The sequence below is a fragment of the Pelophylax lessonae genome, assembly GCF_965119305.1.
Source record: "Pelophylax lessonae genome assembly, chromosome: 8".
NCBI lineage: Eukaryota > Metazoa > Chordata > Amphibia > Anura > Ranidae > Pelophylax > Pelophylax lessonae.
The window spans coordinates 260,496,309-260,509,244 of NC_138775.1; the positions used below are offsets into that span (position 1 = coordinate 260,496,309).

Here is a 12,936-nt window from a genome sequence, read left to right on the forward strand (position 1 = left end):
ACAGGTGTGTGTGGGGGGTGGGGTGCTCAACCACAGAAGTCTGGTGAGACCGATAACATAATAAACAAGCAAAAAGTTGGGGGAGCAAACCCTGAACATGTATTTCTAAAGCTGGTGCAGCTATGAACCAAACGACATGCATATTAAAAAAGAATAGCGCACACATGCAAAAGAAATGACTATCAAATATGAAGACAATCCATAAAAAAATCAAACAGGCTGGTTGTACCCGAGTCAATCGATGAATCAACTCGGGTACAATCAACCTGCTCATACATGGTGGTTCTTCGGTCTTAACAAAAAAATAAATAAAAGTTAGCACTTACAAATACTGTAGCTGCTGACTTTTAGCGGACCCGTTCTAATAGGAGCGACACAAGTCGCTCCGACTTAGAAAAAGGGTCCGGAGCTTCTTTGGGGCGACCCGGAGCGACCTGCGTAGACTTCAATGTTATGAAGTCCGTGCCAGCCGCTCCGAGGTCGCCCCTGCCCCTGTGCGAGCAGCGCACCGCTACCTATGAGGTCGCCCCGGCAAGTATCGCCCCAGTGTGAACGGGGCCTTAATAAAAGGACACTTACCTTGTCCAAGGATCCAACGCCGCCCTCACCCGGGCCGGTTCTTCGCTGGTCCCAGTCGCCAGCATTTTAACAGTGGGAAGGGAGCTGTGACTTCTTGCAGCTTCACAGCCGTGCTGCGCTTTCTGAATGGACCCGCAGCCTTCTGGGACCTGTGGCTTGTCCATGAAGGCTGCGAGCATAGAGAGACGAGGGGGTAGAACTTTTACTCCCATTGCCTAGGCATTCTGAGCAGAAGCTACCTGCTAAAACTCAGTATCCCCTAGGACAGGAAGGACTACTGGCATGATCACCAGGTAAAAATTAGGACAGAATGCCCAAAAAACAAGTGCAGTCATTGCATCTAAAATTCTAAATACTGGTAAGCTACAATAAATCAAATTTTAGTTTTTGAGTTCCAATAAGCTTTGTACGGAATGTACGGTGTTATAGAATTAAATTCAAAGGCCAGATCCTCTCTTCAATGCCTGGAAATAACAGAGCGGGTATTGTTTCAATGTTGTGACTTCTTCTCCTACATCTTGAAATCACACATGTGTTTTTCGTCTACCAAGTTTACAAAGCATTTCGCCTTGAAAGAAAGCTGACACGCGCCTCCATTATGGAAGCTTTTCTTTTGGTGCCTATTTTGAGAAAGCGTATACGTATATGTTTTGTAGCAATTGTTTCCGTCAGAGTGGCAGGTCAAAATGCATAATTTCTTTACTGTTTCTTCCACCAGCTCTCAAACTGTTTACCTTTGACTCTAACCACATGAAACACATTCACCCGCATGCCTTTATGGAGGGCGATTACATCAAGATTTCTCCAAAGAAAAAAGAAGCTTCACCGCCTAATGGTAAGGAATCACGTCTCCGGCAAGGTGGGGAAAGGTTACAACAATTCACTGCTGAGTTTTGGGTAAAAATAGAAGTCCTGGGATATAACTAACTAATCTTAGAAATGCTCCCTCCCCCTTCTAACACCTATTCTGACTAACCTTTGTAAGAACTATCTGTATTCTCAGGCCACTACAGTCCGGTCATGTAATCTGCCCGGCGTCAGCCAGTGCCGGCTACAGGGAAGAGGAGAGAGTGCTCCAAAAATGGCTGGAATGTCTGAGCTGTGATATCACCCATAGCCATAGACTTACTATGACCCATCCCTCGTCGTGTTCACTCCTATCCCCTGAAGCCACCATTGGCTGACACGTGGGTCCAGATCACATGACCAGTGCGGCTTGAAAATAGGTAAGTAATCTTTCTTATACAGGGTAGTTAGTATATATATCAAAAAGAGGAGAAACAGAGGTTCTCCTTAAAAGAGTCAACTAGGGACACTAAAAGGTAAGTGAATAAACTTTATTAAATATACAAAAAATTATTCAAACAGGTGACTCATAGTGTAAAAAACACCATAATGTAAAACACATGTAGTTAAAAACACAATGGGGTTTGCTGCAGAAAAACAACGCATATAGGGTGCAGATTGTGGGCTAGTTAGTATAGATGACAGAAGAGGGGTGGGAGCAGTTTTAAGATTACTTGGTTGTATCCTGGAACTCTATTTTAAAGTAATAGTAAAGGTTTTTTTTTAATAATAAACATGTCATACACACCTGTTCTGGGTAATGGTTTTGCACAGAGAAGCCCTGATTGTCCTCTTCTCGGGTCCAATACCAGCGCTTCTGGCTCCACCCCCCTGCTGAGTGCCCTATAACAAGCCACTTGCTATGGGGGCACTCGTGCATGCTCACTTCAGAGCCCTGTTTTGAGTGTCCATAAGACGCACAGAGTGGGACTTGACACTACCCCCCCACTCCTGCCCCACTGGCTCTCATTGACAGAAGTGGGAGCCAATGGCTGCTGCTGCTGTTGTATCTGAGCCAATCAGGATCAAAAGACCCAAGAGAGCCTCGACACTCATGTACATTGCTGGATCGAGATTGGGGCTCAGGTAAGCATACCTCCCAACTTTCTGAGATGGGAACAGAGGACTCTAATCAGCGAAGTATGTACGTACAGGACAAACCCCCTGCCACTCCCCCCTAAAGGAGAATTACATTTAAACAAATAAAAAAAGATTAGTTAAACCCACAAGTTGTTTTTTTTTATTTTTTCACTACTATTCCTTTATACTGGCTTTTGAAGTTTACAAATGTAGCAATTTAGACATTGGATAAATGCATTTTATTTACAACTATATAGATCAGACCAAAATGAGGGACAAATTAGGAGGAAAGAGGGACAGAGGAACTTTGTAACAAATAAGGGACAGTCCCTTGAAATCAGGGACGTTTGGGAGCTATGCAGGTAAGTATTGGGGGGAGGGGCTTCAGTGGAAGCTGCATGAAGAAGGTAAAAAAACCCTTGCCTTTACAACCACTTTAAAGCTGAAGTCTGCTCAGGCATAAAATATGGGGGGCTTTATTAACATGTTACACTCATATTCAAGGGTTAACCACTTAAGCCCCGGAAGATTTTACCCCCTTCCTGACCAGGGGTTTTTTTGCGATTCGGCACTGCGTGACTTTAACGGACAATTGCGCGGTCATGCTACGCTGTACCTAAACGAATTTGACGTCCTTTTTTTCCCACAAACAGAGCTTTCTTTTGGTGGTATTTGATCACCTGTGCGATTTTTACTTTTTGCGCTATAAACAAAAAAAGAGTGTCAATTTTGCAAAAATAACAATATTTTTCACATTTTTTTATATGAAATTAACAAAAAAAAAATGTAAAAATCAAAATTTTTTAACATTTTAGGCCAATTTGTTTTATGCTACCTATGTTTGGTAAACAAAATTGCAAAAGGCGTATTTTGATTGGTTTGCGCAAAAGTTATTGCGTTTACTAACTAAGGGAAAGATTTTTGTCATTTTTGGTGTTTTTTTTTTTAACGCGTAATGGCGGCGATCTGCAATTTTTTTTGCGGTACTGCGACATTGCGGCGGACAGATCGGACCCTTGACTGACATTTTTGACACTTTTGGGGTTACCAGTGACATTACTACAGTAATCAGTGCTATATATATGCACTGTTACTGCAAAATGACACTGGCAGGGAAGGGGTTAACTTTATTGGGGAAGGAGGGGTTAAGTGTGTCCCTAGGGGCGTGCTTCTAACTGTGATTGGACATGGCTACTGGTGTAGGAACAGTGATCAACGGTCCTACATAGTAGAACCGTATGCTCACTATTCCTACACAGGGGAGAATGACAGGCTAGTTGTTTACATTAGCCGCCTGCCTTTCTCCCTCTCCACCGACGATCGCCGAGTGACCGGCGGACCCGATGTCCGTCGGTCACACGCACAGACTTCGTAGGGAACGAGCCGGGGCAGGCGCGCGCTCGCCCTCTATTGGCTCACAAACTAGTGACAGGCAAGTGACGTACCGGTACGTCACTTTGCCTGGTCGGGGCTGACCGCCGCAGTATATGTACTTGCGGCGGTCGGCAACCGGTTAATATGTAACAGTTTTCTTGCTGTCATATTTCAAAAACAGCACCGTTGTGTGGGGCTCCACCCATACAGTCATGTAATTTATATATAGAGTTTTGGAAATGATTGAAATACAGTCCTCAATAATTTGCAAGGACACTGGTGAGTGTGCTCATAGTCCACTGATATTCCTGGAGTTCAGTAACTGCCTGCCCACATGGGAGGTACGGGCACACAACTGTATGTGACAGTCTACAGATGCCTGACATTGCACCTACAGTACAATATGCGTGATGATATAAGCTCCTTCATTTGGCTATTGGGTTGCCTATCAGGTCTATAGATAGGCAACCCAACGGCCAACTGAAGGAGCTTGCAGAGCACGCTGACAACGCTGCTGCTTATTGTAAGGCAGTGGTTTAGTGTTGTCAGCCTGCAACGGAATGTGCTGTTACTAGCAGTATTTCCAGGTAAGAAACTCTGCAACAGATTCACAAAAAAAAAAACGATTTGCTTGAAGTAAAGATGAAGCCTAACTAACTCTACACCTACATTCTAAGCCTAATTTATCTTGTAAAGAAAAGATCACTATACCTACATATTCTGCAGCTGCTCTGGTCCGGTCCCAGGCTAAGCTGGCAGCAGCAGCTTCCGTGTGCAGGAGAGGCAACTGACAACGGGAGCCCCATAGTAACTTCATGGTTGACATGACTTCCCAGGCATTTCACAACCAATGCCAACTTTCTCTTGCACACAGTGGGTGCCACCAGAGACTGGATCGGAGTGGCTTTAGAATACGTAAGTATAGCGATCTTTTCTTTGCATGGTTAGAATGTTGGTGGGAGTAGGTTTAGAGTTAGATTTTGCCTTTATTTCCACCTTAAGAAAGCTGTATACAGAGAAACCATGGCAAACATACTGAAAAATAGATTTAGGTTATACATACACTTTAAAAGCATTTATTAAACACAAGTGTACCTGAATATTAGCCTCTTGCAAACCTTGTACAAGAGAGCTCAGACTGGGAGCTAATTACTTGTGCAACAGTGCAAAGAACATGCTGACAGGAGGGGGGAGCAAAGTGAGATGAGCTCATCAATCTGCTGCTTCTCCTTTCACTGTCCAGTCACAGTCTGGGGATGTGAAGGAGACCTGTACATTCTAATGAATTGCAACAGATAAAAATCTGGTCTTCTGGCCTGCCAGTCTGTGTGGCAGAGCTGTGTACCTCTCAGAATTAGATCGACAGAAATACAAATCATTAGGCAGATAAGAGTTCCCATACACCTATCCGTGTATTTAGTAATTCGTTTGAAAAAGCTGCTTTGGAAGAGCTTCTTGAAAATACTGCGACTATGAAAAGGCTAATGATACAAATATTTGTATGCAAATGCGGCCAAACAATGAAATAACGGCATATTAACACGCAGTAATTAAAGGGGAACAACCATCAATACATGGAATTGTTCATAAGCCTGCCTGGTCCTGCAAAATTACATTTAATTAAAAGCTACTTTTGCTTATTAAAAAAAAAAAAAAGAAATACATTTTGAGTTGCCGTATGCAATTTAAAAATCTGCTGTCTGTAAGTAAAGTTAGCGGATGACACAATAACATAATTTCTTCAGCCAAACATTTACTAAAACTTTCCAGTTTACTCCTACTACATTCACAAGATATAGAAATAATTTTTCAGTTTAGCTAGCTTTTTTATAAGAAATATGCACTAAGGCTCGGTTCACACTTGTGCGATGCGGGAAGGCTGCGAATATGCAGCCTTCCCGCATCGCATCTGCACATCTGGCAGTTCACACTGTCATATGCGATATGCAGGGAGTGTCAATTAAATGTTAACGACACCCCCAGTTTGATCGCATATCGCAGTGCGATCTGACAGTTCGCACAGAATCGGATCGCACAAGTGTGAACCACTGTGTGATCAGATCCTGATGCGGCTCAAAAAATGCCTCATGTGCGAGTTTGGTGCGGATACAGTGCGAATTCAACCATACAAAGTGTATGGCTGAACTCGCATCCGCACATCCGATCGCATGTAATGAAGGAGCAGTGTGCTCCGAATTACATGCGATCTCGCAAACCGCACTAGTGTGAACCGGCACTAATAGTGAAGTGAGACAAGACGGTAATAATCGACTGATATCGGTTTTTCGTTGCCGATACCGATACCGATATTTTGGCCAATGCCAATATGGGCCGATATTTTTGTGCATTTAAAAAAAATTGATTTTACTTTACAGGTACTCTTGTGGAGGGATCTGGGGGTCTAAAAGACCCCAAACCCCTCCTCTGCACTTAAAAGCATTCAAAACGCCAAGTTTTGAATTCTGTAATTTTTTTTTTTAATCTGGCGCCAGACAGTACCCGGAAGTGATGTCACTCATGACATCACTTACGTGTTTTTGTATGGAGACCCAATCAGATCGGGTCTTCGGCGGCCGTGCAGGCTGATTGCCTGGATGAGACCCGGGGGAGCCACAGAAGGCGGCAGGAAGGGGGGGGGGACATCCCCTCCGGCTCCTTGTAATGACAGCTGAGCGGCTTCTCAGCCGCATCGTTTGTCATTACAAGACAGCCGACAATCAGCTATGGACGCCGGTAACGGGGTGATGCCTCTAGCTGCAGGCATCACTCCGGTACAAGCACTTTCCTGAAATATCGGCAATATCGGTCACCTTGGTGGCCGATTCCAATATATCGGGGAAAGTGCAGATCAGCTCTCGATATATCGGCTTTGCCCGATAATCGGTCGATCTCTACAAGACGGCTAGTTGAAATCAGGCTTGCAGTAGAAGCACCTGTTGAGGAAGTTAAAGGGGAACATTCAGTAACCTTACAAATCTGCATGAGTACAATGCTGATAGGTCACAATATACAGCAACAGAATCTTCAAAATCAAAAATTCTCCACCTTTTATAAATAAAAAGTAGTCCCTAAACTTCAGTCTAATGACTTTGTCTAGGCTGGCATGATGTCACCAGTCTGCTGCAGGCAGCAGGAAGCATTTTCTTACTCTCCTCTCTCTTAGGGAGCCAGTATTTCAGTCCAGGTGGACAATGACCTTGTATGGTGTCTGAACAAAGATGGTGTCGTCCTTCTAGAGAAAATGAATAATAACTGTTACACTATCTTGCATCCCTGAACACCAGTAATCCCGAAATTCAGATGTTCTAAACTGAATCCAATTTTTTTGGGCAGTTTGCACTAACAAAAATGCTTATGGGTAAAATAGACCAGGGGTGGTCCAGAGGGTGTTTCTGCCTTATATCTGTTCTGCTGTTGCCTGGGCACCCGTAGCTTGACTACGAGAGCCATCAGGCCCCACCCTTTTATTCTAATATGATGGCAGATTATTTTTTTAAAGTGGTTCAGGTTGTTTTTTTGACCCCATTATATCATTCAGTAGGGCTGCCAAGAGCTTCCCAAACCATCCTGCAAAATTCTGCCTCATTTGATGCTCTGTAATGTGCACTTTTTTAGGGGCCCCTGTTTGATTTCTATTGATTTCAATGGGAGTTTAAACTGGGAGATTCTAGATTTTTGAGGTTTGCAAATTTGTTAAATGTTAAATTGAACCCCAACTGATTGATCTTTTCAGACATTTGCTCAGTATTTGCTGGTGATCTGATGGCCGGTGGGGTAATAAGCAATAGGCAGCAGGAAAAGTGAAGATCCACACATCCACAGAATTATTAAACCAGAAGCAGGGAGATACTTGCACTGCAGGACCTCAGGAACCGTTTCCTCTCCAACAAGGACAACAGTGAGCAGTACAGCGGTGGCATCACTAGATCCTTCACCAATCTTTTGGAAAATGGCAGTTGTCAGAGGGAGCTGTGCTTTATATCAGTGGTTCTTAGCCACTGGGCCGTGGCCCACTGCCAGGCCATGGTCTCCCTTCTCCCAGGCCCCCAGCCAGCTGCTGATTCCGTAATCTCCCACAGTGCCTCCCAGCTCCCATCGTGCCCCCAACCTCCCATAGTGGCCCACAGTGTCACCAGGCCCCCTGAGATTTTTCAGCTTCCCACAGTGCCCCCCAGCCTCCCACAGTCCCCCCCTGCCTGCTGCCCTAGCCTTCCATAATGCCCCAAACCTTCAACAGTGTCCCACAGTACCCCCAAGCTTTCTTCAGAAACGTTATCCTTTGCAGGACACCAACTCTGCTGCAGAGTCTCCTAACCCACTCTACAATCTCTATCCCCCAGCCTCATATAGAGTCAATATATTTTTTGCATTCCCACTTTTTTGTGTGAACATAACCTTTTTTCTTTACTAAAGAGGCATGGAAGGTTTTGAAAGATTTTTTCTGGACCTTGGCCTCAGAAAGGTTAAGAACTACTGCCTTACCTTGGGGGTCCCCAAACTTTATAGTAAATGGGCCATGAATGAATCCCCCCGTACATCGATGGTTCCCATCAGAGTTCCGACTATATCAAGGTCTCCAGCAAAGTCCCCCTTTACTTCAAAGTACCTCTTACATCAGGGTCTCCATCAGAGTTCCCCCTTACATCAAAGTCATTCTTACATCCGTTCCCCATTAGAGTCCTCCTTACATCAAGGTTCTTATTAGTTTCCCCTTACATCTGGGACCCCATCAGTGCCCCTCACATCATTGTCTTTGTCAGAGTCCCTGCTTACATCAGGGTCCCCACCAGAGTCCTTGCTACAACTGTAAGGTTCAGGTCTGGACAGAGGAAGCTCCATCTTCCTGTAAATGCTAGAAAAAGCATGTCGATGGTTGGCAAGATGCTGGCGGTCCTAGAAATCAATGATGGTGATGATGATAGTGCAGTGTGTAGTGTATGTGTGGGTGGGAGGGGGACCTACACTGGAGACTGCGAGGGAAGGTTGGGGGGATAGGAAGACACCTCTGCAGACCTGAATCCTCCATAGAGGATATGCCACTGGCCCAAGCTGTGGGTCAGAGAAATTCTTGTAGTTTGGAGACACCTGCTTTATATAAACTCACACTGCAGATGTACGACTATTAGGCTTCACCTATTTCTAGATTTTCGGCATATGATAGAAAATCATTATACTTTCAGTAAGTCCACTTTACATATATGGCCTGTCCACCATAGCACCCAACTTTTCATCAATTGGGCAAAATATACCATTAATTGGGCCTAAAACCTTCTACCCAAGGTAATCCAACTAGAGTTAATGTTCCTTCCAAAAGAGTGGCCAATTCTCGCCTTTGTGTTAGGTGAAGATATAACTAAATCCCTGATCTGGGCTCACCAGTATACAGCAGGCTGGTATAAAGTACAAAAATGCATCGCTCTGCCTCTCTTTCAGGATCCAGACAATGTATTACTGAATGTAGAACATTGTTTATGTATGAGCTTTTAATTTGCCAATTATGAATAAAACCATTCTGCTGAATTTGGATTTACATTTTCAAGTTTCAGCAAATGTGTGAATTAAATGATCCATTGCTATTTTTTATGCCGCAAACAGTTGCAGAGCCAAAGCTTATTATGTGCAATGAGCAGCCCAAATTACAATGTATTCTGTTTGACTGATGCAGAACTACTTTGAACGGAGTCTATATTTCTTCTAAATCTTTTCATATAGGCGTAGTGTGGAGGGTGATGATGATAATACATGAGGCTGCTTGCAACAAATTAACTGTATTTTCATAGGACATGCCTGGTAGCAGCTACAAAATCCTCTGAGGTTTCATATCAAGGCGAGGGGAATTTGACTGACAAGGAATAGTAAATGGGTTACAGAGGAAGGATTTTCCTGTATGCAGGAGATCATTCACATCGGAAAATGTACTGTTAACCTGTCAATCTAAATCCACAGCTCCGTTTCAGACTTGCCTCCCCTGTACATGGACAACTTGGGTGCCGGCCATTGTAGTCTTTCTCCACTCCCCATTAGAAATATGAAAAAATGTATCAACCGCACTCCACTCTTAGCTCCTCTTGCTGTATTTATTAATTGTTAAAAACCGCATGCAACAAAGTCTCTACCTGGAAACCAACCTTCCTTTACGCGTTTCACCACTCCTGACTTGCTCACAAGGATAGAGGAGCAAGCTAGCCCAACAGATTCTCTTCTTGCACTCTGCTCTCCTACTCCACGTCCCGTCCCACACTGCCCTCTCCATTGTTTCCAGGTTCCTGCAGCCCAGTGACGCAGGGTCAGATCTTTGCACATATGCAAGATCTAGTATCTGGTACATGAATGGAAGGTTATGTCTTCTGAGATATCTGATGTTTCAGTAGGAGGCAAGAAGTGAATGGAATGTTATTCGCTTCTAGGTGAGAATGGTGGCAAGGGATGGGGATGGACAAAAATAAATAAATAAATAAATAAAGCAAATTTAAAAAAAAAAATAAATAAATAAAAAGCAAACTTAAAAAAAAAAAAATTAAAAGGCAAACTAAAAAAAAAAAAAAAAAAAGAAAAAGAAAATTTACCTAAAAAAAAATAATAAATAGGGAGGTCAGCATTCTAAGCTTTTTTTAAAAAAAAAGTGGAGGGCAGGATTACATTGGTGCAAACTTTATTTTTAAAAGAAGGTCCTCTTTGTGTACTGAACATATAAAGAAAATACATTTAAATCTCTTTATATTCCCTTTATACCTCAAGATGAGAATGGTGGCAAGGGATGGGGATGGACAAAAATAAATAAATAAATAAATAAATAAAGCAAATTTAAAAAAAAAATTAATAAATAAAAATCAAACTAAAAAAAAAATATTAAAAGGCAAACTAAAAAAAATAAAAAATAAAAAGCAAACTTACCTAAAAAAAATAATAAATAGGGAGGTCAGCATTCTAAGCTTTTTTTTTTAAAAAAAAAGTGGAGGGCAGGATTACATTGGTGCAAACTTTATTTGTAAAAGAAGGTCCTCTTTGTGTACTGAACATATAAAGAAAATACATTTAAATCTCTATATATTCCCTTTATACCTCAACAAGAACCTAGCAACTAACAAGCTCAGCCAGAACGTATAGTAATTATTATTTCATGCAAGGCAGTATGTATTGTGATGGCATTCTATACATAAAGGATAATTATAATTTCTCAGGTGTATATAATGTGTGCATCCTCATGTACTGATATGTAATGATGTAATTCTATGGATGTACATCAGGTATATATCTGCCCCAGTCTAGGCGCACACACACAGTCATGTGTGATTATTCCTCGGCAGTTTAGATACCGGGAACCTGGCTGTGAATACCAATGACAATGGAGGTGAATAACATTGCTTTCGCAGCCCTTAATAGCCAGAGCAAATGACTTTAAAGAACGATTTAATCAAAGAAATGTGCCACAGCTCATTAAAATAGTATTAGCTGAATAAATGAGCACAATGCAATGCTAGACCTGACAGCATTTGTCAAATCGCCCCCTCTAGTATTAATCTAGGCGCAATTAGGCAAACAACCGTTGTCCGTTTATTTACGGAAAATATACATGTATTTACAGTGAGCAAGGATGTAAAGGCAGTAGAAGGAGCTTGGTGGATGCAGACGACAAAAAGACAATGGCGGTGTGGCAAAGATGAAACGGCGCTAATCATGTCTGATAAACAAAAGCTTGCTCTGTGTATCTAGAAGCAATATATTTTATAGGCAAGTCACACATCCTACCATCTGATTGTACTAATAGATGGAAATCTAAGGTTGTCCACATTTGTAGGTTCACATGAGATCCTTTGTATTCATAACATTTAAATAAATAATGCAATGACTGGATAGACCGGAGAGAGGTCTATGCGGTTTAAAAAATGTTTGATCAATTTTTCTAAGGTATTGATTTTACATTTTTTACCTTTCAACCTTAATTTAGTAGATTGCACAATCGCATTGTAAGCATTTGACTAGCCCAGTGGTTTCCAAACTGTGGCCTTGCACCTGGATGCGGCCTTTTGCTTGCCTTTTACCAGCCCTTGAGGCATTATTCCTGCCACTGACATCAACAATGGGGTATAATTCCTACCACTGACACCAACAATGGGGTACAATTCCTTACACTGACACCAACAATGGGGTACAATTCCTTCCCCTGACACCAACAATGAGGCATAATTCCTGCCACTGAGGCAGGAACCTTAATATAGTAGATTGCATAATCACATTGTAAGCATTTGACTAGCCCAGTGGTTTCCAAATTGCGGCCTTGTGTCCGGATGTGGCCTTTTGCTTACCTTTTACCAGCCCTTGAGGCAATATTCCTGCCACTGACACCAACTATGGGGTACAATTCCTGCCCCTGACACCAACAATGAGGCATAATTCCTGCCACTGACACCAACAATGGGACACTATTACTTCCATTGACAGTGACACCAATGATGGGGCATAATTCCTTCCACTAACAGAAAAAAAAAAAAAATGGGGCACTATTCTTCCCACTGACACCAACTATTTCTCCCCTAAAACCAAAGATTGGGCATTGTTTAATCCCACTTAGCAGAGTCTGCCCCCCATAGTCTGAAAGACAGTAAACTGGCCCTTTGTTTAGAAAGTTTGGAGACCCCTGGGCTAGCCTAAAGCCCAGCTATAGCAAAACTAAACACATGGAACCCCCAGCAGCTGCTAAAAAAACAAGAAAGAATTTCTGGCTGCCATATTCACCTCCTCTTGTGCGGTGTCCACTACAGATTTAACCACTTAGCAATCCATTGCTGCTTGTCTTCTGTGTTGAACGACACCCGGCAACATTCATGCCATTCCCTATGGGCCCAGGGCTTCAAGAATTCACATCTTTCTTGGATTAACAGGAGAGTTCTGCAGAGAGTGGCACTATGTTATTATGTGATGCCACTCTATGCAGCATTTAGGATCTGTACAGCACCAGGGGAAGAGGAGACGGAGAGTGAAGAGGACCTGCCCCTGGACCAGGCTAGAGAAAAGGGTATAGATATACCATTTAAAAAAAAAAAAAGAGAGAGACAA

At 42.7% G+C, this 12,936-nt stretch overlaps 1 protein-coding gene across 1 annotated transcript in view; it reads left to right on the forward strand.

Moving 5' to 3' along the window:
• The window catches only part of ADGRL4 (adhesion G protein-coupled receptor L4), a 294,420-nt gene that overhangs the window by 205,142 nt on the left and 76,342 nt on the right, over positions 1 to 12,936 (forward strand). Inside the window, exon 8 of the mRNA XM_082265059.1 lies at positions 1,298 to 1,414. Coding sequence (XP_082121185.1) covers positions 1,298 to 1,414 — 117 coding nt within the window. The remainder of the gene's footprint in view (positions 1 to 1,297; positions 1,415 to 12,936) is intronic.